Genomic DNA, 23,980 nt, shown 5'->3' with positions numbered 1-23,980 from the left:
GCACAAACGTGTAAATGTACTTAATGGCATTGAACTGTGCACTTTAAAAATGGTTAAAATGCTGAATTTTATGTTATGTTAATCTACCATAATTAAAAATAATTCAAAAAATCAAATGGCCATGTTTATTGGGGCCTGTCTCTGGATTCTCTTTTGCTCCACAGATCGGTATGTTTATCCATTTGCCACTACCACACTTCCTAGTGGTACTATAAGTTTTATAGTAGGTCTTAAAAATCACATAATGTAATTTGTCCAACTTTATCAGAATTGTTTTGGATATTCCAATTCTTTTGTCTTTTCAAATAAATTTTAGAATTACTTTATATCTAAAAAATCCTGCTGGGATTTTCTCTTTCTCTCTTTTGTTCTTTTCTTCCTTCCTTTCTTTTTTTAAAAAGTAGACTCCGCATCCAGTGTGGAGCCTAATGCAGGGTTTGAACTCACAACCCCGAGATCGGTAGCTGAGCCGAGATCAATACTTAACCAACTGAGCCACCCAGATACCCCTCCTGCTGGGATTTTGATTGAAATTGCACTAAATCTGTAGAGTAATTTGGGGATTATTGACATCTTTCCTACAGTGACTCTTCCAATCCCTGACCATGGTTTCATTAGGTCTTTGGTTTCTTTCACCAGCCTTTCATACTTTTCAGCATACATACTCTATACCTTTTCTTAGATATGTAAGTATTTTGTTTTTAGAGCTATTGTAAACTTGTTTTTACAGATTTCAGATTCAGATTTCTAGTATATAGAAGTACAATTGATTGATTTTTGTGTTTTGATTTTACTATAACCTTTTTTTAAAAGATTTTATTTATTGAGAGAGAGAGAGCGCAAGAGCGAGCACGAGGTGGGAAGAGGGGGCAGACGGAGATGGAGAAGCAGACTCGTTTGGCTCAGGTCATGGTCCCCGGGTCCTGGGATCAAGCCCTGCATCAGGCTCCCTACTCAGGAGACAGTCTTCTTCTTCCTCTGTCTTCCTCAGGAGACAGTCTTCTTCCATCTATTAATTTTATGCAGTTTTTCTACTCTAAGCTGTTAATATGGTAGCTTATATTGATTAATTCTTGAATATTGAACCAGTTTTATAGTCTTGGGATAACTTTACTTGGTCCTGCTGTATCATTCTTTTTATATTTGCTAAATTCCTTTTATTTTGTGGAGGATTTTGCATCGATATGCATGAGGGATGATGGTATGTAGTTTTTATGTGCTACCTTTTTTTTTTTTTTTTTAAGATTTTATTTATTTATGATAGTCACAGAGAGAGAGAGAGACAGACAGAGACACAGGCAGAGGGAGAAGCAGACTCCATGCAGGGAGCCCGACGTGGGATTCGATCCTGGGTCTCCAAGATGGTGCCCTGGGCCAAAGGCAGGCGCCAAACCGCTGTGCCACCCAGGGATCCCTATGTGCTACTTTTTTCTAAATTTGGCCTCAGGTTAATGCTGGTCTCATAAAATGAGTTTGGAGGTATTCCCTTTTCTGTTTCTTGGAGAATTATGTAGAATTGATGTTACTTCTTTCTTAAATGTTTGATAAAATTCACTCCAATTAAAAATACTTTCTGAATTATCTGCAACTTGTTTATTGACCTATGGATTATTTAGGAGTATCTTGTTTATCTTCCAGTATTTCCTGTTACATTTCTGTAACTGATTTTTACATCATGGTCAGAGAACATACTTCTAATTTTAAGGTCTGTTTTATGACGCAGGATATGATCTATTTTGATGAATGTTCTCTGTACATTTGAAAAGGATTTGTATTCTGTTGGTGGTGGAATATTCTAAAAATCATATTCCTTGATGGTGGTGTTCAGTTTCTCTATAATTGCTGGTTTTTTATCTGCTAGTTCTATTAGTTACTGAGAGAGGAATGTTGAAGTCTCCAGCTGTAATTTGGATGCTTATTTCTTCTCAGTTCTGTAATTTTTGGTGTGTGTGTGTGTGTGTGTGTGTGTGTGTGTGTTAAGATGAGGGAGTGGCACAGGGAGAGAAAGAAAGAGAATCTTAATTAAGCAGGCAGCCTTCACCACTTGGGGCTTGATCTCAGGAACATGAGATCATGATCTGAACTGAAATTAAGAGTTGGAGGCCCAGGCACCCAGCTGTATGTGTTTTGAAGTTATTTTTTAGTTGTATACATATTTAGGATTGTTTTTTCTTCTTTGTGAACTGGCCCTTTTATCATGTAATGACCTCATTTATCCATGGTGATTTTCTTTGCTCTGATCTTTGTCTAATATAAATATAGCCACTTCATCTGTTCTTTGATTAACATTTGCCTGAAATATCTTTTTTCCATCCTCTTTATGCTTTTATTTATTTTCAATTTTTTTAATTTTAATTTTTAAAAGATTTTATTTATTTGAGAGAGCGTGCACGCATGAGTTCTGGAAGATGCAGATGGAGAGAGAATCTGAAGCAGACTACTTGCTGAGCATAGAGCCTGTCTCAGGGTTTGATCCCATGACCCTGAGATCATGACCCTAGCTGAAACCAAGAGTCAGATGCTCAACTGACTGAGTGACTCAGGGGCCCCTAATCTCTCTCTCTCTCTTTTTTTTTTTAAGTAGGCTCCACACCCAATGTGTGGGGCTTGAATGTACAACCCTGAGATCAGGACCTTGAGATGAAACCAAGAGTTGGACACTTAACTGACTGAGCCACTTAGGTGCCCTTATTTTTAAATATTTTTTTAAAAGATTTTATTTATTTATTTAGAGTGTGTGTACAAGCAAGAGGAGGGACAGGAGAGGGAAGAAAGACTCTCAAGGAGACTCCGTGCTGAGCATGGAGCCTGTCTTTTGGGCTCAGTCCCATGACCCTGAGATCATGACCCCAGCTAAAATCAAGAGTTAGATGCTGAGCCTACCCATACATCCCGTATTTTGTTTGTTTTTAAATAATCTCTACACCCAGTATCGTGTTTGAACTTACAGTCAGGAAATCAAGAGTCACACACTACCTACTGAGCCAGCCAGGTGCTCCTTACTTTTGTCTTTAGAAGGGTAAAAGTTTCTTGAAGATATCATAAAATTGGATTGTATATGTGTTTTTCAATTCATTCTGACAATTGGTCTTTTAATTGGCATACATATCTAGACTCTTTAAATTGTTGATATTTTGAATTAGCTTCTTGTCTGTTACTGTTTTTTATAAGACTTCTGAAATTCCACTTTAACTTATTCTGAGAAATTTTATGGTTTGTATATTCACTGACTTTCTCCATTAAAATACTATTCTGATACTGACTGAGCAGAAACTTCAGGGAACATTGATCTTCAGTGACAGTTGACTGTTTTCTCAGTGGGGATTCAACTAGGGGCTTTACTAGTTCTCCTAGGTTATAAACATTTTCCATAATTTTATCTCAGACATAAAAGCCCTCAAAACTTGTGTGGTAATTACCTAGAAATTGGCCATAGTGACTTTATTGTATTTTGCAGAAAATGACAAGTACTGAATTATTTAAAATTTTTTTTCTGAACACTTTAATTTTGAAATAGTATAGAACAAAGAACTTCCCTATACCTTTTACCCAGTTGTACTAGTTTTAATTTTAAATACTTTACCACATTTGCTTATCATTCCCACATATATATACACACATATTACTTTTGCTCTATTGAGTGTAGGTTATATATATCATACCCCTTTACTATTTGTTTCTTTTTTTTTTTAAGTTTTATGTACTTAAGTAATCTCTACACCTAACGTGGGGCTCAAACTCAAGACCCCAATATCAAGCATCCCATGATCTTCCACCTGAGCCAGCCACATGCCCCTATTTATTTCTGAGAACAATTATATTCTCTTCCTTTTTTTGAAAAAGGTTTATTTATTCATTTGAGAGAGAAAAAGAGAGCAGGGGAGGTGCAGAGGAAGAGAGAATCCTGAAGCACAGAGCGTGATGAAAGGCTCGATCCCAGGACCCCACGATCATGACCTGAGCTGAAACCAAGAGTTGGCCACTCTACTGACTAAGCCATCTGGGCGCCCCTATATTCTCTTTTCAAGCAGCTCTATAGTTGTTAAGTTCTGACAGTTTGACAATAATACTTTGATCTATAGTACATATTACAAGTTTATCAGTTCTAATAATGTTCTTTGGAGCAACTTTTTCCATTGCAGGATTAAATACTGTATTTAGCGTCCATGAAAACATTTATTTTTAATGGACTATTTGTCTTTAAATCTTAAGTGTTGAATTTTTGTTCTTTTAACAGCTAAACCAGGTGGACAGGTGAAATGTCAGTATATATCTGCGGTGGATAAAGTTATATTTGTGGATGATTATGCAGTAGGGTGTAGGAAGGACCTTAATGGAATCTTGTTGTTAGACACTGCTCTGCAAACGCCAGTTTCAAAGCAGGATGATGTGGTTCAGCTTGAATTACCTGTTACAGAGGTAAGTTGAAATAAATCAATGTACTTTTTTACTTAATATAATCTCAGACCTTTTAGGTTGTCCTTTCAGGACATTTTATATGTACCCCTATATAAATGGAGAATTGAGAATTGACTTATTGATCACATTTAATTCCTCTGTATTGATGCTTATTGAAGTGGTTTTAAAGTGTGAACCGTATAGGTTGAACTGTAACAGAGATACCAAAATATAATGGCTTCAACAATATAGTTTTTTCAGTAATAGTACAGGGCTAAGTGTAGGGGTAACTCTGCTTATTTCAACACTTAGCTTCCATCTCATAAATCCATGACAGCTGTTCCAAGTGTCATTAGTATTTCCCAGTTATAGTGAAAGGGGAGGCAAAAATCCAGGGGAGCACACTGGTATGACCCCTCCCTCTCTCTCTTGTTTTGTTTTTCTCTTATATTCTCTCCTGCCTCTCCTTCCTTTCCACTTTCCTTCTCTCCCTTCAGTCCTTCTTGCTGTCTCACAAACTTTCATATACACTCTTTTCGTGTTCATCCCATTGGCTAGAATTTAGTCACATAGTTACGTCAAGCTGAGAAGATTGGAAAAGGGGTAGTTCTTTTTTTAAAAAATATTAGATGGAAGGGAGGAATGAAAATCAGTGGAGGCCAGTAATCTTTGGTATGTATCATGTCTTTTAACAATCCCAGTTTAAAATTTTAGTTATATATATGTTTCTATAGTGTTACATTTTCTTTACTTAATTATAGTTCCACTCTAATTTAAAATCTTTAAGTGTGCGTTGATGTTCATATAGTGTAATTTGAAAATACGTTTTTCAAAGTTACTGAATTTTAAATCATCCTAAATAAAATATAAAAGATTATAATGCTGTTCTCTCTAATAAAGTGAGATATTCTTTTGTCTTTGTACCAAATTGTTAATTATGAATTGTTTTGGATTTGGTGGTATGGTTAGTTGATAAAATCAGTATAGCATATTTCTCATTTTTAGGACATGAAGATTGTCAGTGTGTAAATATAAAGTGCAGTATAAATGTTTTTATTTTCTTTTTTGGAAGGCTATATAAGAAAAAATGATACTGACATAGATCCATTTAGATTTCACATTTAGTGTCTTATCAGAGTTGTCTGTTATATGTTATTGTTCAAAGTATGTTGCTGGAAGTTTGAGTTCTGAAAAGAGAGAGTAGCCCTCTTTTTGTCTTCAGAATATTTGGATCTGGGGTCATGTCTAAAATTTTTGGATAGGGAATTAGTTTTAGTTGTAGTGAACATTTTTTCCTCCTAATATGAGGAATATATACTAGCTGATAATTTAATCAGGCTGATATATTTTTTTTTTAAAAAGATTTATTTACTCATGAGAGACACACAGAGAAAGAGGCAGAGACATAGACAGAGGAAGAAGCACGCTCCTCACAGGAGCTCAATGCGGGACTTGATCCCAGATCCGGGGATGACGACCTGAGCCGAAGGCAGGCGCCCAGCCACTGAGCCACCCAGGCATCCCAATCAGGCTGATATCTTAATAAAGGATATATATATATATACACACATACATACATATGTATATATGTATATATATTTGTATGTATATATGTATATATATTTGTATGTATATATGTGTATATATATATATTCTACAATGAAAGATGGTTCAAACTATTCAAGTTTTAAAAACTACAGAATTACAATAAAATATTGGAATATTTATGATGAAATAGACTCTCAAATCAGTTGATAATTTTAGGTTTTTACCTGGCTTCTACTACCTTCTCTACCTTGTTGGCCATTAACATCTGTTGTTGATTTTCTGTTTACGTAAATAATTACAATTCTTTTTGTTCACATAACATTATTTGTGGACCTTCCACCGTCCCAAACATCCTTTACTGTACCACATAGTTTGTCATTGTCTTGATTGAAGTATGAGGTCCTAGGTTTGGTTGGATCAGTGTGGATGTATTCTTTTCCAAATGTTAATAACCACGCATTTCTGTTAAGGTAGTTCTTTCTGAATATCTGGGTAATAATACAGAGGGCTCTTTTATATTACCTGCTGACTTAGTGAATATTCCCTCTTATGGTTTTGCGTAATTTGAGTTTTTAAAACTCATTGAAGGATTTCACATTTATCTCTTCAAAGTTTTGCCTTTTGTTTTTGTTCCAGGTATTAGCTTGTTCTGTTTTTTCTATCTTGCTTTGGTTTATAATAGCTTCCATGTATTAAAACTTAACTCGGTGGTACTACACTGAATATGTTGCTTTATCTCATTTAATTTTGTAACAGCCCTTTCAAATCAATATATGATTAATTATATATGACTAAGTTTGATTAAAAAAGTAAAAGTAAACTTTAGTTATAATACCTGTCAGAGCCATTACAATTTAAAGTATTTGAATAAGGATCTGAATGTAAGAGTTTTTGTTGTGTTTAATTTTCTGTGATCATCTTTTTTATTTAGGCACAACAGCTCTTATCAGCATGTTTAGAAAAGGTAGATATTTCTAGTACGGAGGGTTATGATTTGTTCATCACACAGCTCAAAGATGGTTTAAAAAATACATCTCATGAGACTGCAGCCAACCACAAAGTTGCTAAGGTAAGAAGTTTAAAAAAAAATTACCTTGTTTGGATTTTAATAGAAAGAACACCTCCATACTTTCACCTTTCTCCTTTCCCCATTCTTGACCTGCCCTGGGAAATATTGTACTTCTAGATTTTTCTCTTTTAGAGAACAAAATGTGTTTATAAGTCACCTAAAAGTTGAAACTATTTTTACTGAAATCTATCTTCAGTTTGTGGGAACTATTTGCTTCCTTTGTTCCTAAAGCTTCTGTACTTGGTGGCTCTGTATTGGTCGAGAGGCTGTTGAAAGAACTTCCTTGTCAGGTGATGAACTTCATGAGAAATGGAACATATCGTTGGAAATGGGACCATTTGGGCTTTTGTTGAAATAATGTTTTGGTGGGCATGACTAGGATGTATCTGTGAGATGGTGCTTTGAATTAAATCCTTGGATATTTTTTATTGATTTTTTCTTTCTTTTCTAAATGTAATAAAACATATGGAATTTTTATACCAAAGGGTGTAAGGTAGAAGGTAAACCATCTTCCTAAAAATAATTTTTGATTTTATAGCTTTTTTCTAAGACTTTTTTTTTAGAAAAAAAAAAGTCTTTTTTTTTTAAGACTATTCTCTCTTTTTTTAAGACCATTCATTCATGAGACACACACACACACACACACACACACACACACACACACGCAGAGGCAGAGACACAGGCAGAGGGAGAAGCAGGCTCCACGCAGGGAGCCCGACATGGGACTCGATTCCAGGTCTCCAGGATCACGCCCCGGGCTGAAGGTGGCACTAAACCACTGAACCACCTGGGCTGCCTGCTCTCTTTTTTCTTAAGTACAGGTTGTAACTATACTAAAATGTGATGTAGTGTCATCTGTTTGGACTGCTATAGCAGAATACCACTGACTGGGTAGCTTATATACAACAGAAGTTTATTGTTCATAGTTCTAAGGCAGGGAAGTCCAATATCAAGGTGCCAGAATGGTTGTTTTCTGGTGAAGTCCTTCTTCCTAGTTCATACTTGGCTCCTTCTCACTCTGTCCTGACATGATGGGAAAGTCAGGGGATCTTTCTGTAGCCTCTTTTATAAAGGCATTCATTCCATTCAGAGAGCTCTATTCTCATGACTTAAGTACTTCCCAGAAGCTCTGCCTACTAGTACCCGTCACCTTTGAGGGTTAGGATTTCTACAGATGAATTTGGAGTGTGGGACACACACATTCAGACTTACAGCACATTCCTAGCTTTATCTCTTAAGAATGTATCTTGAGTGTCTTTCATATTAATCCTCAGATCAGCTGTATCCTTCCTAATATTGAATTTTTAAACATAGATTTACCATGATATTAACTATTCTCTTGATGGGACATTTTATTTAGTAAAACAGAAACCATACTATGCTTTCCAACAAAGAGAATTTATTGTAAGGAATTGATTTTAACATACGTTTGAGAACTGAAGAAGTGGAAAGGGAGCCCTGAGGAAGCACAGAGATATTAAGCCTAGGAAGCAGCAGTCACCTAGGTCTGCAGAGCAAGAGCTTAGGGTTGTCAGCACCAACAAACTTAGTAGGCTCTGTGGGTCTGGGCTTCTCAGGGAGCTCCTCAGGCTTCTCGGGGAGCTACTGTCTAGCTGGAGCTTGGGGCTCGGAGCTTGAGCTGAGACATGGATCTCTGAAGAGAGATGCTGCGTGGCTGCTGTTAATACCTCTGAGGAGCTGTATGAGACTGGTTCTGGGAATGCTAAGTAAATAAAACATGGAAGACTAGAAGAATCAGCTGCTACCACCAGGTCCTGTGCTGAATCAGCATTGACAGCAGTGATCAGTAATAGCTGGGAGAAGTCTTTTCTGCCCTCATCATGCTTTCCAATTTTCATCCTGTGTTCCTTTTGTTGGAACCTGACAGCCAGGAAACTGGCTGGCAAAGAAGTAGTACAGTTTGCAGAGTCCCAGCCATAACATGATAGGGAAGAGAAACAAAGGATCAGTTTGGAGCTGAGAGAGAATAGTTTTTTAATTGGCGCAGCGTACCCTTTGGCTACTCATCATCTCCATACATACTTTCTGTGCATATTTGAACTTTTTATACAACAAAAATACTATGTTTTCATGTTTTACAAATGAAGATTCCCTCTCTCCATCCCCCCAAATGAAAGATGAATAGTTCTAATAGGTATTTTATCTATCCATAGCTAATACTAATTACTAAAATTTAGTTATTTTTAGGTTTCATTGTTTAGATAATAGAACTGTGCTACTTAAAGATTAACTACATCCAAAAATCTTGCATAAAATAAATCTGTATGTCTGTCTGCATCTGTGTGTCTGGATCTAAATCTACATCCTCCATCATGTGTAATAAGAAGAGAAGAAAATATTCATAGCTACTATATCCCTCAGTTCTATAATGGTCAAAAGGATATACTTGATAATTTATAACTTCCCTCTACTTCCAATTTCATATCTGTCCTCAGCACCTCAGCTGTCAGATGTCTGCATGGTGGGGTGACCCGCCCAAGTCTTCACTTTTGCAGGATCTAAATCCTCAGTGATGCTGTTTTAATTTTTGTAATCACCCATTCACTGTTACTATTGGACATGGGAGGACTTAGAGGCACCGTAGAGAATCCCTTGGTTTCTATTTTTTTTTTTTTAAAGCTTTTATTTGAGAGAAAGAGTGTGTGTGCACAAGCAGGGGGAGGGGCGGAGGAAGAGGGAGAAGCAGACTCCTCGCTGAGTGGAAGCTCAACATGGGACTCTATCTGAGGACACTGAGATCATAACCTGAGCCAAAGGCACATACTTAACTGACTGAGGCACCCAGGCACTCCCTTCATTTCTTATTAAGTTCTCCTTGCCCCTATCAGTTAGCATCAATCCATTTTCCCCTTGTTTGTCAGTTTTAATCATACCAAGCAGTAGAATAACTGCTTTCTTTGCCTGATGATTCAGTGACAAGAGGAGCCCAATATTGCTGGGTAGCAGTTTCAACACATAATTCAATGGAACCATTGTACTCCTGATAGAACACTCTCCCTTGGGATGTAGGACTGCTAGAGCTTAAAGCTTGGAAAAAAAAAATCTTTGAATGGAGTATTAAATATAATAGCGACACTTTTGGGAGAAACCGTTAAGTGTTTGATTTGTGTTGAGTCTAAGCATATTCATCATTCTGTAAGGTAGAACCTCTCTTCCAGTTAGTACTGAAAATGAGACTTCAGTAGGGCACTACACTTTTTTTGTCAGGCTCGTTGGATGATAACCGGTAAGACCAATCAGCTTCATGGACAGAATTCCATTGCTGTGTTTTTCTTGTTTTGTTTAGTTTTGTTTTTTGCTGTGAAGTGCTTTCTTGGTTAGAAGCAAAGTTGTGTGGAATACCATCATAGTGCATAAGCCATTCTCTTAGTCCACAGGCAGTGGTTTAATAGTATCGCAGAAGTGTTGTAGACAGACAGGTAAACGCATACGTAGAACACATATTTATTATAGTGAATGTAAGTTGATGCCCAGTCCATGGCTGAAAGAACCCAGTATAATCAACTTGTAATTAGATAGCCGTCTGTTCCCCCTGGAAAACTGTGTCATATTAGTGGCTCAGCTTTATTATCTGCTATTGATAGATTAGGCAATCAGTAACAGCTGTAGCCTGATTAGTCTTGGTGACAGGAAGTTTGTGTTATTGGACCTGTACATACCTCCATCTCTGTTTCCATGGCACTTTGCATACAGGTCCATTGAGCAAAGCATTGGAGTAGCTATGGAGAGGGTAAGTGACACTCATACAATCTGTATAATTTGTCCATTTCCTTGGAAGTAGATGGTTTTTGATGAGCATTTGTGTATCTCATAAATATTTTCACATACCTTGTTTATTTTGTGAGGTCTGTCCTTAGAACTTTACCCTTAACTGCAATCCTAATCTTTCCAAATGCCTGACCATCTGGCCAAAATATTAGATACTGTCTGTTTATCAGTGAAGATCTTCACTTATGGGCAATTCTCAACCCAGACAAAGAGAACAGCCTCATATACTGGTTAAAGTTCTGCCCACTGAGATTTACCTTCACCACTGTCCTGATAGGGATTGTAATGGTTGAAGCCATCACTCTAGGGTGGTACCAGCCAAATGTGCAGAACCATTTGTAAATCAGAGCCATGGATTTTCTTCTACAATTACCTCGTAAGGAGTTCTCTGTGAAGCCGTCAATGCAGAATGAGAAAGAGGAATTATTACGATAGTAGGTATTACAGAAGTCTGAGTTACATGCTTATTCAACTTGTCCAAAACTGACCTTTTGGACTTTCTCAAGGTTTATCTCTTGTAAACCACTCAGTGAAAGAGACTTGTCTTTTGTTCCCAGGATTACGGTTTGGTATGTCATATAACATCTCGTTTCTGACAGCTCTGATTGCACAGGTGTTTTTTTTTTTTTATTTTTTATTTTGTAAAGATTTAATTTATTTATTCATGAGAGACACACACAGAGAGAGAGAGAGAGAGACAGAGACACAGGCAGAGGGAGAAGCAGGCTCCATGCAGGGAGCCCGATGTGGGACTCAATCCCGCGTCTCCAGGATCATGCTCTGGACCAAAGGCAGGCGCTAAACCGCTGAGCCACCCAGGCATCCCCTGCACACATGTTTTTTAAAAAAGATTTATTTGTTTTAGAGAGAGAAAGAAAGAGAGCAGGAGAGAGAGAGAAGCAGACTTCCCTACTGAGCACCCAGCCTAACATGGGGCTCTGTCTCATGACCGTGAGATCGTGACCTGAGCTGAAACCAAATCGGATGCTTAACTGACCAAGACACCCAGGCGACTCTGATCACACAGACATTTATCTCATGGATTGGTACTAATTTCTGTCGGGGAAGGAGAAGCCAGAAACTTTCTCAACAGTTATTTACAGGGGAGGGCATGGTTTTACCCTAGTATTGTGCTAGTGATTGTCCCAGTTCAGCTTGCCAGACAGGCCTTTCAGCATCTTTACCTACTGCATACACTTCTGGTGTCATTGCCTATGCTCACTGGTAAAAGTGGCAGAATGTCTTGTGGTTGAGCCAGGTCCTACTGCAGAGCTTCCTGTTCTGTGCCTGGATTCTTTGATAATGGAGTTAGAATAGCATACTCAGATATGCTAGATATTGGGTCCAGAATCCAACTAGGCCCACCAAGCATTGTGCTTCTCTTTTTCATTGTTTGCTTTTATAAGTTATAGCAACTTGTCTTGCAGGATATTTCTTATTGGAAGAAATATCCTGACATGCTCAGACCAAAAGACTTCCAGAAACTTCATAGAGATTGTGGGACTCTTAGTTTTTCTGGGCATTATTGATCCTCTCTGGCTTGCATATGTTTTACTAAGGTATATAAGTACCTTGCTCCTTCCTCCTCATCTGGACCAGTCAGCATGATGTTGTAGAGCAGTATGGTGATCTACAGGATATTAAGTTGATCAAGCTGTCTCCAGAATAGATATGATATGGTAAAGAGCATGAGCAATAATCCCAGGGTAGGACTGAAGATTGATTGTTACAGCCAGATAAAAGCAGTCTACTTTTGGATGGTTGTTAAAAATTAGCATCGAGAAAAAAGTATTTCACAGAACTGTAACTGCCTACCAGAAACCAAGGGATTTGTTGATTTGCTTTAGTAAAGAAACCTCATTTGAAATAGCAGCTGCACTTGAAGTCACCTAATAGGTTATAATCCAGTTTTTCTTTTGGATCCATTCACATTTTGCATAGACCAGACAGGCCAATTAAATTAAGTTGAGGTAGTTTGAATTCCTCTATCTTTCAGGTCTCTTAGCATGACATTAATCTCAGAAATTTCCTCAGAAGTGTGGTATTGCTCTGGTTTAGTAGGTTTGTAGAGAATGGAAGTTCTGAGGGCTTCTACTTGACCTTTCTTCCTTTAATAATTCCTAAAGAGGACCAGAGAAGCAATGAGGAAATTTTTGTAGTTGCCTGTTTTATATCTCTTTCAATTATGCTTTTTGGAACTTGACAAATAACTACAAGATAGGTACAGGGATCCACAAAGCTCACTGATACAACTTTGGCCCAAAACTCTATTATTAATCACTTGACCATCCTAAGTCTGCACTTTAACTAGTGGACCACAGTGATTTTTTTTACATCAGTTTCAATGCTACTGCTTTGTAAAGCCTGAAAGATCACAATATTTCCTATTTCCCAGTGGACAATGACCGTAGTGAATGTCTGCAGGTGCCTTTGGGGATGGCTTGGAGTATGGTTTACAGTGTATAATGGGGCATTTATTGTAGTACTACCCTTTCTCAGGTGGATTCAGGTAAGAGTCTTTGGATCTATGAAAGGGTTATTTCTAGAAACAAAGAGGATTTCATTTTTCTTTTTCTTTCTCTTTAGCAATTCAAGGTATGTTTCTGTCCAAAAGTTTTTCTAGTTAGGTGGATAGATAATAATTTAGTAGGCTGCTTAGAATGTGCTAGACAGATTAGAAAACCATAGGTGAGCAGGGACAGTATACAAAAATGAAATTATTTTATAAACTTATTTCTCTGGTAGAATAATACTTAGCATATTTGCTTTCTAACTTTAAAAATAATTTTAATGCTAAATAATTGTAGTTCATATTTGTTGAATGCTTACTGTATGAAACATTGTACCAATTCTCACTTGAATTTTCTTAAGAATATTATGTCAGTAGGTGTATTGTTTTTCCTCATATTACAAAAGTGGGAGACTGAAGTTAATTTGAGTAGGGTCACATTGTTGGTGGTGAAGATGGTCTTGAAATCCAAGTCTGTGTGACTACAAGATCTGTACTTCTAGTTACTTTGTATATAGCAACAACAGCAAATACATAAGACTGCTAAACTGAAGTAAATCTTCATATGCCTATGAGTATGTACAGTATCACTACATTGTACAAGCAAATTATGTTGAGTGGAGAGATTGGAGTGCCTAGTTTGTGCTTTCTATTGTAAGTGTGCTGGAGGAATATGAAAAATAACAGGTGATTTTCGTTATCCTAAATTGTTGATGCATCTGTGAGAAGATGTCTACCATCAGGTTGTAAACTTTTTCTAATTGCGGTTTCATTTTTCATATAATTGTAAGTTCCTGCCTTACATGGTAAATTAATGGAGTAAATGGACTCAAGCCTGATAAATAGCTTTTTATTTTATGATGTATAAGTTATAGTTTTGGTTTAAACTGTTGACATTTTCCTTTGCTTACACTCCCAATTTATTTCAGTGGGCCACGGTTACATTTCATCTTCCTCATCACGTGTTGAAGTCCATTGCCAGTGCCATTGTGAATGAACTCAAGAAAATAAATCAAAATGTTGCTGCCTTACCTGTGGCATCCTCAGTGATGGACAGATTGTCTTACCTCTTACCTAGTGCTCGTCCAGAACTTGGAGTGGGGCCAGGCCGTTCTGTGGACAGGTATAACCTTTCTTATAAGGAGATGTGACAATGAAATGGAATTGATTAGGTTTTTGGATTAACCAAGAGTAACAAAAATTTAATTATGATTAAAAATGTATTTCAAAATGTTTTTGAAAACCATCCAGATTCTCATATCAAAATACTGAAGTGAATTAGTACTTGAATTCCTGTTAAACAATTTCTCTTGGTGCTTGGAAGGGATTTAAAGGGGTCATAAAACTATTTTGAAAATTCTAGCTCTGTACTCAGTAAATATTTGAGTCTGCTTAAAAATGTAATTATTCAATAGATAAGAATTATTTTGCCTTGATGAAATTTTGTGATCTTTGAGATGAATTTTCATAAATTGAAAAGCCGTGCCAGAACCTATTTATAAGAGCCATATATTATTTCCCACTTACAAAAGGAAAAGAGTTAAAAAATCATTTAGGGCAATTTTGAATTTTTATGCTGCCCACCCTGGATTTAAACAGCGTATCACAGAAATCATACCTCAACCATTATTTTCTTCAGTAGAGATTCATTGAGGTCCTGCTTCGTGTAAAACTGATTAAAAAGCCAAATAATACGTTTATTTAAAAACTGAAATGATTTGCCATTTGAAATAACATTTACCAGATCCTTACTAAAAGTATTGAAGTTTAGAAATGCTTATGAGGAAATATTAAATTTAGCAGTTTTGATTCAGTTCACATTTGCCTTCCCATGTAGCATTTCATATTTTCAGTGGATGTGAATTATAACTTCTGTGCTTTTTTTCTGAATTACATTTATAAATAGTACATACTGATGTTAGCAAAGCCCCTACTGAATAAATAAACTTCTATTAAGTATGGCTCATCTATTAGTTTGCAATATTTATTAGCTTAGTGCTGGGTAAACTGAGACTTTTGCTTAATCAGTTGCCTATTTGTTGTTGAGTGACTTCTATAATTATATAAATAGCTGCTTTTGGTTGTGTTAATATTTGGGAAGGGTTTTTGATATTCTGTAGTTATATTGCATTGTCTGTCTTTTGGGTAAAATGTAGAGACTATAATTTTTAATCTGAACAGCAATCACATGATATGTGGTATGACTGTCATTAAAATATTCCCTAGTGTATGTCTGGAGAGGGGGAAAAATGTACCTGAAATAAGTATTTCTTTTCCTAGAGCTATGCCTATCTTGAGATTATAAAACAGCCCTTCAGAGCTATTTTCTTTGCAAATAGTAGCTGGGTTTCTAAAGAAATCTCTGCAATCTGTTGTAAGTGTCTTATTTTAGGAAATACATTTACTGGATAGGATATTGTGTTTCTGGAGGTGTTTAAATATCTCAAAATACTAATTTTGGTATAGACTTTGGTATTTGTTTCATTAAAAGTGAATTTGGGAACCTCATTAGGACATTTATGAACTCAGGTTTGTTAGAGGTTTGAGTTAGGGTCTGTTAGATGCTATTGCTCTTTTGTTTAGTAATTTAAGTAAGTGGACAATTGTCTGTTTCACACAGATCCTGAAGATGTCTATAGCCTGTAAACAGATAAGGCTTTTCTTACCCAAATATTTTGTTCTTTTCAAACCAGAACACAACTATGAATTAAACTAAGCTCGCTAGCAGTATTATAGGAAATTATGTGCTAATTAAGGGAAGAATTTAGAGAAAAGTATTTTTTTTTTGGTCTCACTGTGATGACCTTTACCACTTTCTCCCCCTGCTGCCCCCGTCCCCCGCTTCCTATTATTGATAATTTGCACTTTTGTGTTAGGAAGAGTAACCTTTGTTTACTGGTCCTTTCTTTCTTGAAGCCATTTGGACTTTTTCTAAATTTGGTATCATTCTTTAAAAAACTACTCTAGGTCGAGAACCTAGCTGGCTGGGTTGGTAGAACATGCGACTCTTGATCTTATGGTTGTGAATTCAAGCCTCACCTTGATCATAGAGCTCACTTAAAAAAGTAAATAAATTTTTTTTTTTAAAAAGCAACTCATTTAAAGAAATACTCTGTAGGTTTACTCAGCGCTAATGTATTTTAATATGAAAACATATGAAGATTTCCCTTTTTGATAATTCCCTGGAAAGTACACCTTTTTTAGAAAAGGATTTCTCTGGAGAAAGAACAGAAAGAAGATTGCGTTCTACTTAAAAAAAAAAATTAAACTGGAAAATACTTTCTCATCATGGTTTAGATAAAACCACCGTTCCTTTGATTGTGGTTTTATCCATTTATGCAAAACTTGGCACATGATGAAAGCATATGACTCTCTGTCTTTATGTCTACAGATTTTCTGTTCTTTGCTTGGTAATTATGCAACATTCATTAATTTAATCTACCCCTGGAATTATCAGTTTGAGCCATCAATCAGGTTTCTTTTTCTCTACAGTGTGTAAGAGAAATTCCTAAAAGTGATCCTTCTTAGTTTAAAATACATATTTGAACTCAGTCATTAGACCATTCCCAATTTTTGTTGATAATCCAGTAAAATTTTTCTTGACTGTTAAGTAAGAGTGTCACTATAATTTGATGCCTAACTTTGATTACATAAAGTATGTTTACTTTTAGATCGTTGATGTATAGTGAAGCTAACAGACGGGAGACATTTACCTCATGGCCTCATGTAGGCTATAGATGGGCACAACCAGATCCCATGGCTCAAGCTGGATTTTATCATCAGGTAGAAAAAACTCAAAAAACATTTTTTTTTCAGTGTGCTTTTATAGTCTTAAGTAAAATCATCAACATTTTAATACTTTATCAAAAACTTATGCAGCCTTGCTATGTGCTTGTGTGTATGCATTTATGTGAGTTTTGTTTTATTCTTATATTTTTGAATACTGACTGGGTATTTCCTATAGCATGTATTATGTCCAAAAAGGAAAAAAAATTGTTATAAGTAACTAACCACTGAGTTAGTGCTTCATAACTATTTTCTTTCAGAAACAAGGCAGTATTCTTTACATTTGCCTTTGAAAAGTGTTAGTTTTGGATGTGTGTTAATTTCTACTTCTTGATTTCTACTTCATAACAGAGTAGTAAATTCTGAGGGTAATGCAACAAAAGTAACACATTGCAGTTACTCCTGAAACTCTAATTTTGGTTGGGATACAATTTACCCACATACTTCTGTATAACTATAGAAGCAACATTGCAGGTGGTACAGGGCAACCTGAATATATACACTTTGAAGATCTGATTAAGAAATTGCACAGAGGGATGCCTGGGTGGCTCAGTGGTTCACCGTAGGCCTTTGACTCAGGGCATGATCCCAAGATCCAGGATCGAGTCCCACATCTGGCTCCCTGCGAAGAGCCTGCTTCTCCGTCTGCCTATGTCTCTGTCTCTGCCTCTGTCTCTGTCTGTGTCTCATGAATAAATAAATAAATCTTAAAAGAAAAAAAAAAGAAATTGCACAGAAAGAGGAATGATTACTCAAGGAAAACAGATTTATGTAAGAAAAGAGAGCGTTAGAGTATAGGGATTTGTGTGACCAAAAGATGAGAGAGAGACATTATAGAGAGTTTCATTGAGCTAAAAATGATTTCAGATGGGTATAATATACTAATTAAAGGAGGCTTCACTTGGGTAATGTAGAATGGCTTACCAGTAAAGAATCTAGGAAATTTAATATTTACATATCAATTTATATAAAGCATGCTTATTTAACTTTCAATCCTTCTAAACTGAAATATATTGAAGTAACTATTGTAAAGAATCCACAGAGTGATTATTCCTTAGTTAATCTTAAAGTGTTTGGAATATCTTAACTAAAATTAATTCAGAAACTCATAATATTTGACTATTTTATTCATAGTTTGTCAGATGTCCAGTTTTAATTAGGTTTGTTTGGAGGCTGGCTAATACTAGAATTATTAGTAATTTTTATTTTCCTGACTTTAAAGTTTGAATATGGACCATTTTCCTACTAATTTATCTTCATTGCTATTTGATATTTGCTACAACAGTCTCTGTGAAGTGACGCCTCAGTATCTTTTCTGTTGAATTATTGTTCATTGTATTCCGTCTTTGCAAAGAGATAAAATCAGATTTTCTGGAATCTTCTGCCCGCATGAGGGGCTGATTATTCTTGATTTTAAAAAATATATAGTGAATTTACATCTATAGCATAGTTGGTGCTAAGTCCTCAAAAATATTAATGTTTCAGAGCTATATTTTGGTTCAGATTTGGTATGTTATTTTATATATTATATGACATTTTGTCACATGTGTTTTAAGATTACATGAATTAGGTTCACTAGTTTGCTTTTCCTTTTTACTTGACTTTCTCGTTTGGTTATATGAGATTCAGTTTTGTTTTGTTTTTAAAAGATGTTACTTATTTATTCATGAGAGAGGCAGAGACATAGGCAGAAGGAGAAGCAGGCTCCGCACAGGGAGCCTGACTTGGGACTCGGTCTCCGGTCTCCAGGATCAGGCCCTGGGCTGAAGGTGGCGCTAAACCGCTGAGCCACCCGGGCAGTCCTATGAATTTTTTTTAGAATACTTTTTGTTAAGAGTTAAAGATTTCTTTAACATTAACCTTTTCTGTCTTTATGAATTTTCATTGCAGCCTGCCTCATCTGGAGATGATAGAGCCATGTGCTTTACTTGTAGTGTATGTCTCGTTTGTTGGGAACCTACTGATGAACCTTGGTAAGTTTTGATTTTTTTTGGAGGTAATAGCCTAAGTTAATCCTATAAGTAGGTTTCTAAATTCTCATCTAGATATAATAATATTCTTGCCTTTTTACCATCTGTAGTTTTGTCTTTGTGCTAAGAGATTGAGATAGCACTATGTTGTCGCATCACTTGGCATACAGGAACTAAGGTCTTTGACCTCCTAAAATCTACATAGGAGAAATGCCAAAGAATAGAATTAGGTCCTGAAACCAGAAGGCTATGATGAGTAAGTTTGATTACATGATTAACTTCAGCAGTTTAATCTTGGTCTATTGCCTGTCAGTAGGGAATCCACAGAGCAGAGCCTTACGATTTACATTTTTAACTCTGAAGTAATTTTAAGGAGTGTGTGGTAATTTTGAATTCTAATGGGTGAAAGTTCAGAATTTGGATAAACATTAGAGATCATGTATTGAAACGTAATTTTTACAAATAACTGAGACCTTATTAATAAAAACAGTAATAATAATAGTGAATTTTTGTTTAATGCTATTTATCATGTAGCATCCTAAGCATTTTATTTATTTTTAACTCGTTAAATTCTCACATTAGCCCTATGAAATAGGTATTATTATCTTCATTTAATAAGAGGGAATGGAGAATATTCCCAGTTTAATCCTTATAGTCACTCAGTGAGATAGGAATTACTATCCTATTGTAAATAAAGAAAAAATTTGCCAAAGGTCATGTGGCTAGTCAGTGATGGAACCAGGGTTTGCTTTTAAGATATATCCATCATTTATTTTGCAGTAAAATTAGTTTCAGGTCTCTGAATGTTAATCAGCTGATCGTGAATGGGGTGAACTAGCTGAAGCCGGTTGAGTATGCACGTGGATCCCACTTACAGTGGGGTTTACTGTATGAAAAATTGAACATGTGTCCCTCTGTCAACTGAGAGTTGAACATGTGCAATTTCCAGTTTAGGTGAAGGTTCTGTTTGGAACTCACTCTTTTCCCCTAGAAACTATTTATATATATAGAAATCATTTTAATGTGTATCTTTTAGTTTCTCAGACTGATGCTCAAACAGTTATTTAACCCATCCCTGAAAAAGTATACCATGATATTACAGAATGTAACTTTTTTCAGAAGTTTTTTTATGTGTGTGGGAAATTGATTCAAATATTCAACTTGGGCTGTGCAGAACCTATCTTTTCTTGACATGGTCAGGGAATCAAGAATTCTCTTCTTGCCCTAGGATTCAGGATTCTTCAGATTTAATTAAGCAATTGGTAGCATCTCTGAGGGCTTGAGAACAGTGTTCTAAGTGGATAGGAGGAAACTGAATTGAAGAGAGCTGGGGAGCTGAGCCTAGGTACCTTCTGAATCTGTAAGGGGGAAAAGAAGGAAGACTTGGAAGTGGACAATGGAACTCTCCTATTTTGATGATGGGAGTCGATAGAGCTACTTTGGAGGGGTATTGAAGTTTTTTAAAAAATAAAATGAACACATACTATTATCTGGCAATTCCACTACTATTTATTTACCTGAGGGAATGAATTCCTCTTGTATGCTAAGAGGCATAAAATGGACGGTAACTGCAATGAAAAACTGGAATCATCTTAAATGTTTGTCAGGATGGAATAGTCAAATAAAATGTGGTATGCTCATATAATCTATTATCCAACAATTAAAAGGAGTCAGTAGTTTGCTGTCTATTATTCACTATCAGTAACATTTGGTAATGTTATTAAGAAATCTCTTGTAGAATGACTCATATAGTAGTACTTTTATTTAAAATGAAAAAATTTGTATTTTCTTACGTACATATATATATATAAACTTAGAAAAATATCTTAGAAGTATATGATTTAAATTCATAAAAGGTATTTGGAGGTGGGAAAAGAGATTACTGGGATTGGATATCATAATTGAGTGGTATTTAGCTTTATTTTATATAGTTGTGTGTCACTTATGTAAATAACATTTTAATTAAAAAGTTAAAACTCAGGGAAGAAAGAAGGATGGAAAGAGGAAAATAGCCTAGAATTTAGTTGGGAGAGAAACCAGTCAAAATATGTGCTTGGGATGCCATTTAAAAGCAATTATGTAACACATCTGCATATTGCAGATTGTCCAGGGTTTATATGGGTATAGGGTAAGTTGTAGGTGCTTGTAAAAAGAAAGACGTACACCCTAAGGAATGGCGTTTTTTTAAAGATTATTTATTTATTCATGACAACACAAAGAGAGGCAAAGACATAGGCAGAGGGAGAAGCAGTCTTCCTGCAAGGATTCTGATGCAGAACTCTATTCGAGGACCCCAGGATCACAACCTGAGCCAAAGGCAGAAGCTCAACCACTGAGCCACCCAAGTGCCCCCAGGAATGGCATATTTTATAAGCATAGTTTCCCTTTTTTTGCCGTGGCAATACACAATAAAGGATTCTTTTTTTTTTTTTTTTTTTGTAGCAGCATCCTGACTTCAGATAATGCCTTATAATTACAGTTAATGAGAGTAAAAAAAGAGAATAACCAGAAAGAAAAAATGACACAGAGTTGGAGAGATAATTTTTAAGTGTTGATCCTGCTTTCAGTATTTGAGATTCTTTTTTTTTTTTTTTTAAAGTTTTTATTTATTCATAGAGACACAGAAAGAGAGAGACGCAGAGGCACAGGCAGAGGGAGAAGCAGGCTCCGTGCAGGGAGCCTGACGTGGGACTCGATCCAGGGTCCCCAGGATCAAACCCCGGGCTGCAGGTGGCGCTAAACCGCTGCGCCACCGGGGCTGCCCTGAGAAGATTCTTAAAGTCATTATACTAGTTTTGATCTTGATGAGAAGTCCTAGTGTTTTATTTTTATTAAACATATTAGAATTTTCTAAGTAAAATTTAACATTTCTTTTTGCTCAATAAGTGTTTATATGAAAGAAATAATGTACAGTCTATGAATATTATCTTTCTGCATTTCTTTGAAAAGAAATTTTGTTTAGAAGTTTTTGTCTGGTCCTGTAGTGAATGTATAAGATGTATTTCTTTGTTCATAATATAGGTCATTTTATACATACTTTATAGATCTTTTGCTTCCAGATCTATACTAAAATTTTTTGTGGTATGAATGACATATTGAGTTTTCCTAGATGTTATTTACAATTGTGCCTTTCATAAATATCGATATGCATATAGTTATATAGGATTAATTTTTAAAAGCTGTATTGAAAAAAACTATTGAGGTATCTTTGACATGTAAAAATTATAAATATTTAAGGTATGCACTTCATATTTTTGTATATATACACACTGAAAAGACCACCAAAATGAAGCCAATTAATATTTCCATCCACTTCTACACAGTTATTAATTAGTGTGTGTACATGTGTTAAGGTGTAATTTAAGATATGTCCTCTTCTCAAATTTCAGGTATATAATACATTGTATCTTTACAGATACAATATCTTTACAGATACGTTGTATCTTTATGGAGAATTTTAAACTGAAACCAAGTAGCTATTTATAGTTGTAGGAATCAGTGTGAGGGAATATCAGGGCTTTACACAATTTTATCAGTATGTGAATATAGTGTAAGTCCTACTACAGTACTTCTGTTTCATCAGAGACTGATTTTATGTGTGGTCTGCTAAAGGGAATAAAAACTACTAAAGTGAGTGGTTGAATATGTTAGAGTGATTTTGGTGAGATTGAATGGTGTGGCGTTTGAGTCTTTTTCATAAAGCATACTTTGTTTTTTAAAAAAGAAAAGACGATCCTGAAGTTCTGTCTTGATCTACAGATTTAACAGGTTTGTTGTTCAGTAAACTTTTCCTTAATTTGTGTAAAGGTCTGAACACGAGAGACACTCCCCGAACTGCCCATTTGTGAAGGGTGAGCACACACAGAATGTGCCGTTGTCCGTCACTCTCGCCACGAGTCCTGCACAGTTTCCCTGTACGGACGGAACTGATAGAATATCTTGCTTTGGGTCAGGGAGCTGCCCTCATTTTCTCGCTGCCGCAACAAAACGAGGAAAGATCTGCATATGGGATGTTTCCAAACTTATGAAGGTACATTTTAGTTTTAAGTAACAGGTTAGTAATTGAGGAAAAAATCCGTCTTAAACTTAGGCTTTTCATTTGTTTAGGTGCACTTAAAGTTTGAAATTAATGCATATGACCCAGCAATTGTACAGCAGCTTATTCTGTCGGGAGAACCAAGCTCAGCAGTTGATTCAAGGAGACCAACTTTGGCGTGGCTGGAAGACTCCTCTAGCTGCTCAGACATACCAAAATTGGAAGGAGATAGGTGTGTGAATTTTTTTTAGTTGCATTTATAAAAGTTATGTGTTTTTCTAAATTTTATATTCTCTTAATTCTACTTAAGCAGAAAAAATTACTAGGTGAAGAGAGTAGAGAACAAATATTTCATTATAAAATCTGAAAGAGCTGTGTGATATTTGAAAAATTTTTATTCAGCAATGCCATCCTCTGTAAGATGTACTTTATTTTCTGTCTCAGTCTTTGCCAATTGGAAAGAATTGCTGCACTGAAAAATAAAGTCTAAATAAGGAAACAAAATCCCTGGATTAAATTTACCATTTTGCCTTCTTCTAAATCTTTTCCTAGAGCAGTTGAACCAAGTGATTTTGGTTTCCACTTTTTTTTCATTAGCACCTCAAATTGTAGAAGTGTTAATGAATAGTGGAATAACCCATGGCTAGGGAAGATGACCTGATGATTTAGAGCAGTTTATCAGTAGTCATCAGTGAGTTGAGGCATGATGATTACTGCTGTAGAGATATTTTGGTAAGACATTTTTCATTCAGCTTGTCTGACAATATTGATTTTTGTAGCTGTATTTGATCTTTGTGGGGGCAAGAAGGTCAACGTATAATTTTACTTTAACGACTCGTCTCCCAAGACACTGCAGTTATAACTCTGAACTGGGC

At 35.8% G+C, this 23,980-nt stretch overlaps 1 protein-coding gene across 30 annotated transcripts in view; it reads left to right on the top strand.

The window, feature by feature from the left end:
- Positions 1-23,980, top strand: part of BIRC6 (baculoviral IAP repeat containing 6) — a 228,936-nt gene that overhangs the window by 17,957 nt on the left and 186,999 nt on the right. For all 30 annotated transcript variants that reach the window (XR_012003181.1, XR_012003179.1, XM_072767366.1 and 27 more), the window contains exons 2-8: positions 4,238-4,419; positions 6,878-7,015; positions 14,243-14,436; positions 16,985-17,096; positions 18,990-19,072; positions 22,877-23,099; positions 23,177-23,337. Coding sequence is in view for 28 of the 30 variants with exons in the window: in XM_072767366.1 (XP_072623467.1) it covers positions 4,238-4,419; positions 6,878-7,015; positions 14,243-14,436; positions 16,985-17,096; positions 18,990-19,072; positions 22,877-23,099; positions 23,177-23,337 (1,093 nt within the window). In the remaining 2 variants the exon portion in view is untranslated. The remainder of the gene's footprint in view (positions 1-4,237; positions 4,420-6,877; positions 7,016-14,242; positions 14,437-16,984; positions 17,097-18,989; positions 19,073-22,876; positions 23,100-23,176; positions 23,338-23,980) is intronic.

Source organism: Vulpes vulpes, chromosome 8 (genome assembly GCF_048418805.1).
Source record: "Vulpes vulpes isolate BD-2025 chromosome 8, VulVul3, whole genome shotgun sequence".
Classification (NCBI taxonomy): Eukaryota; Metazoa; Chordata; class Mammalia; order Carnivora; family Canidae; genus Vulpes; species Vulpes vulpes.
The sequence above is the reverse complement of the archived record's forward strand: the minus strand, read 5'-3'. Positions and strand labels throughout refer to the sequence as shown.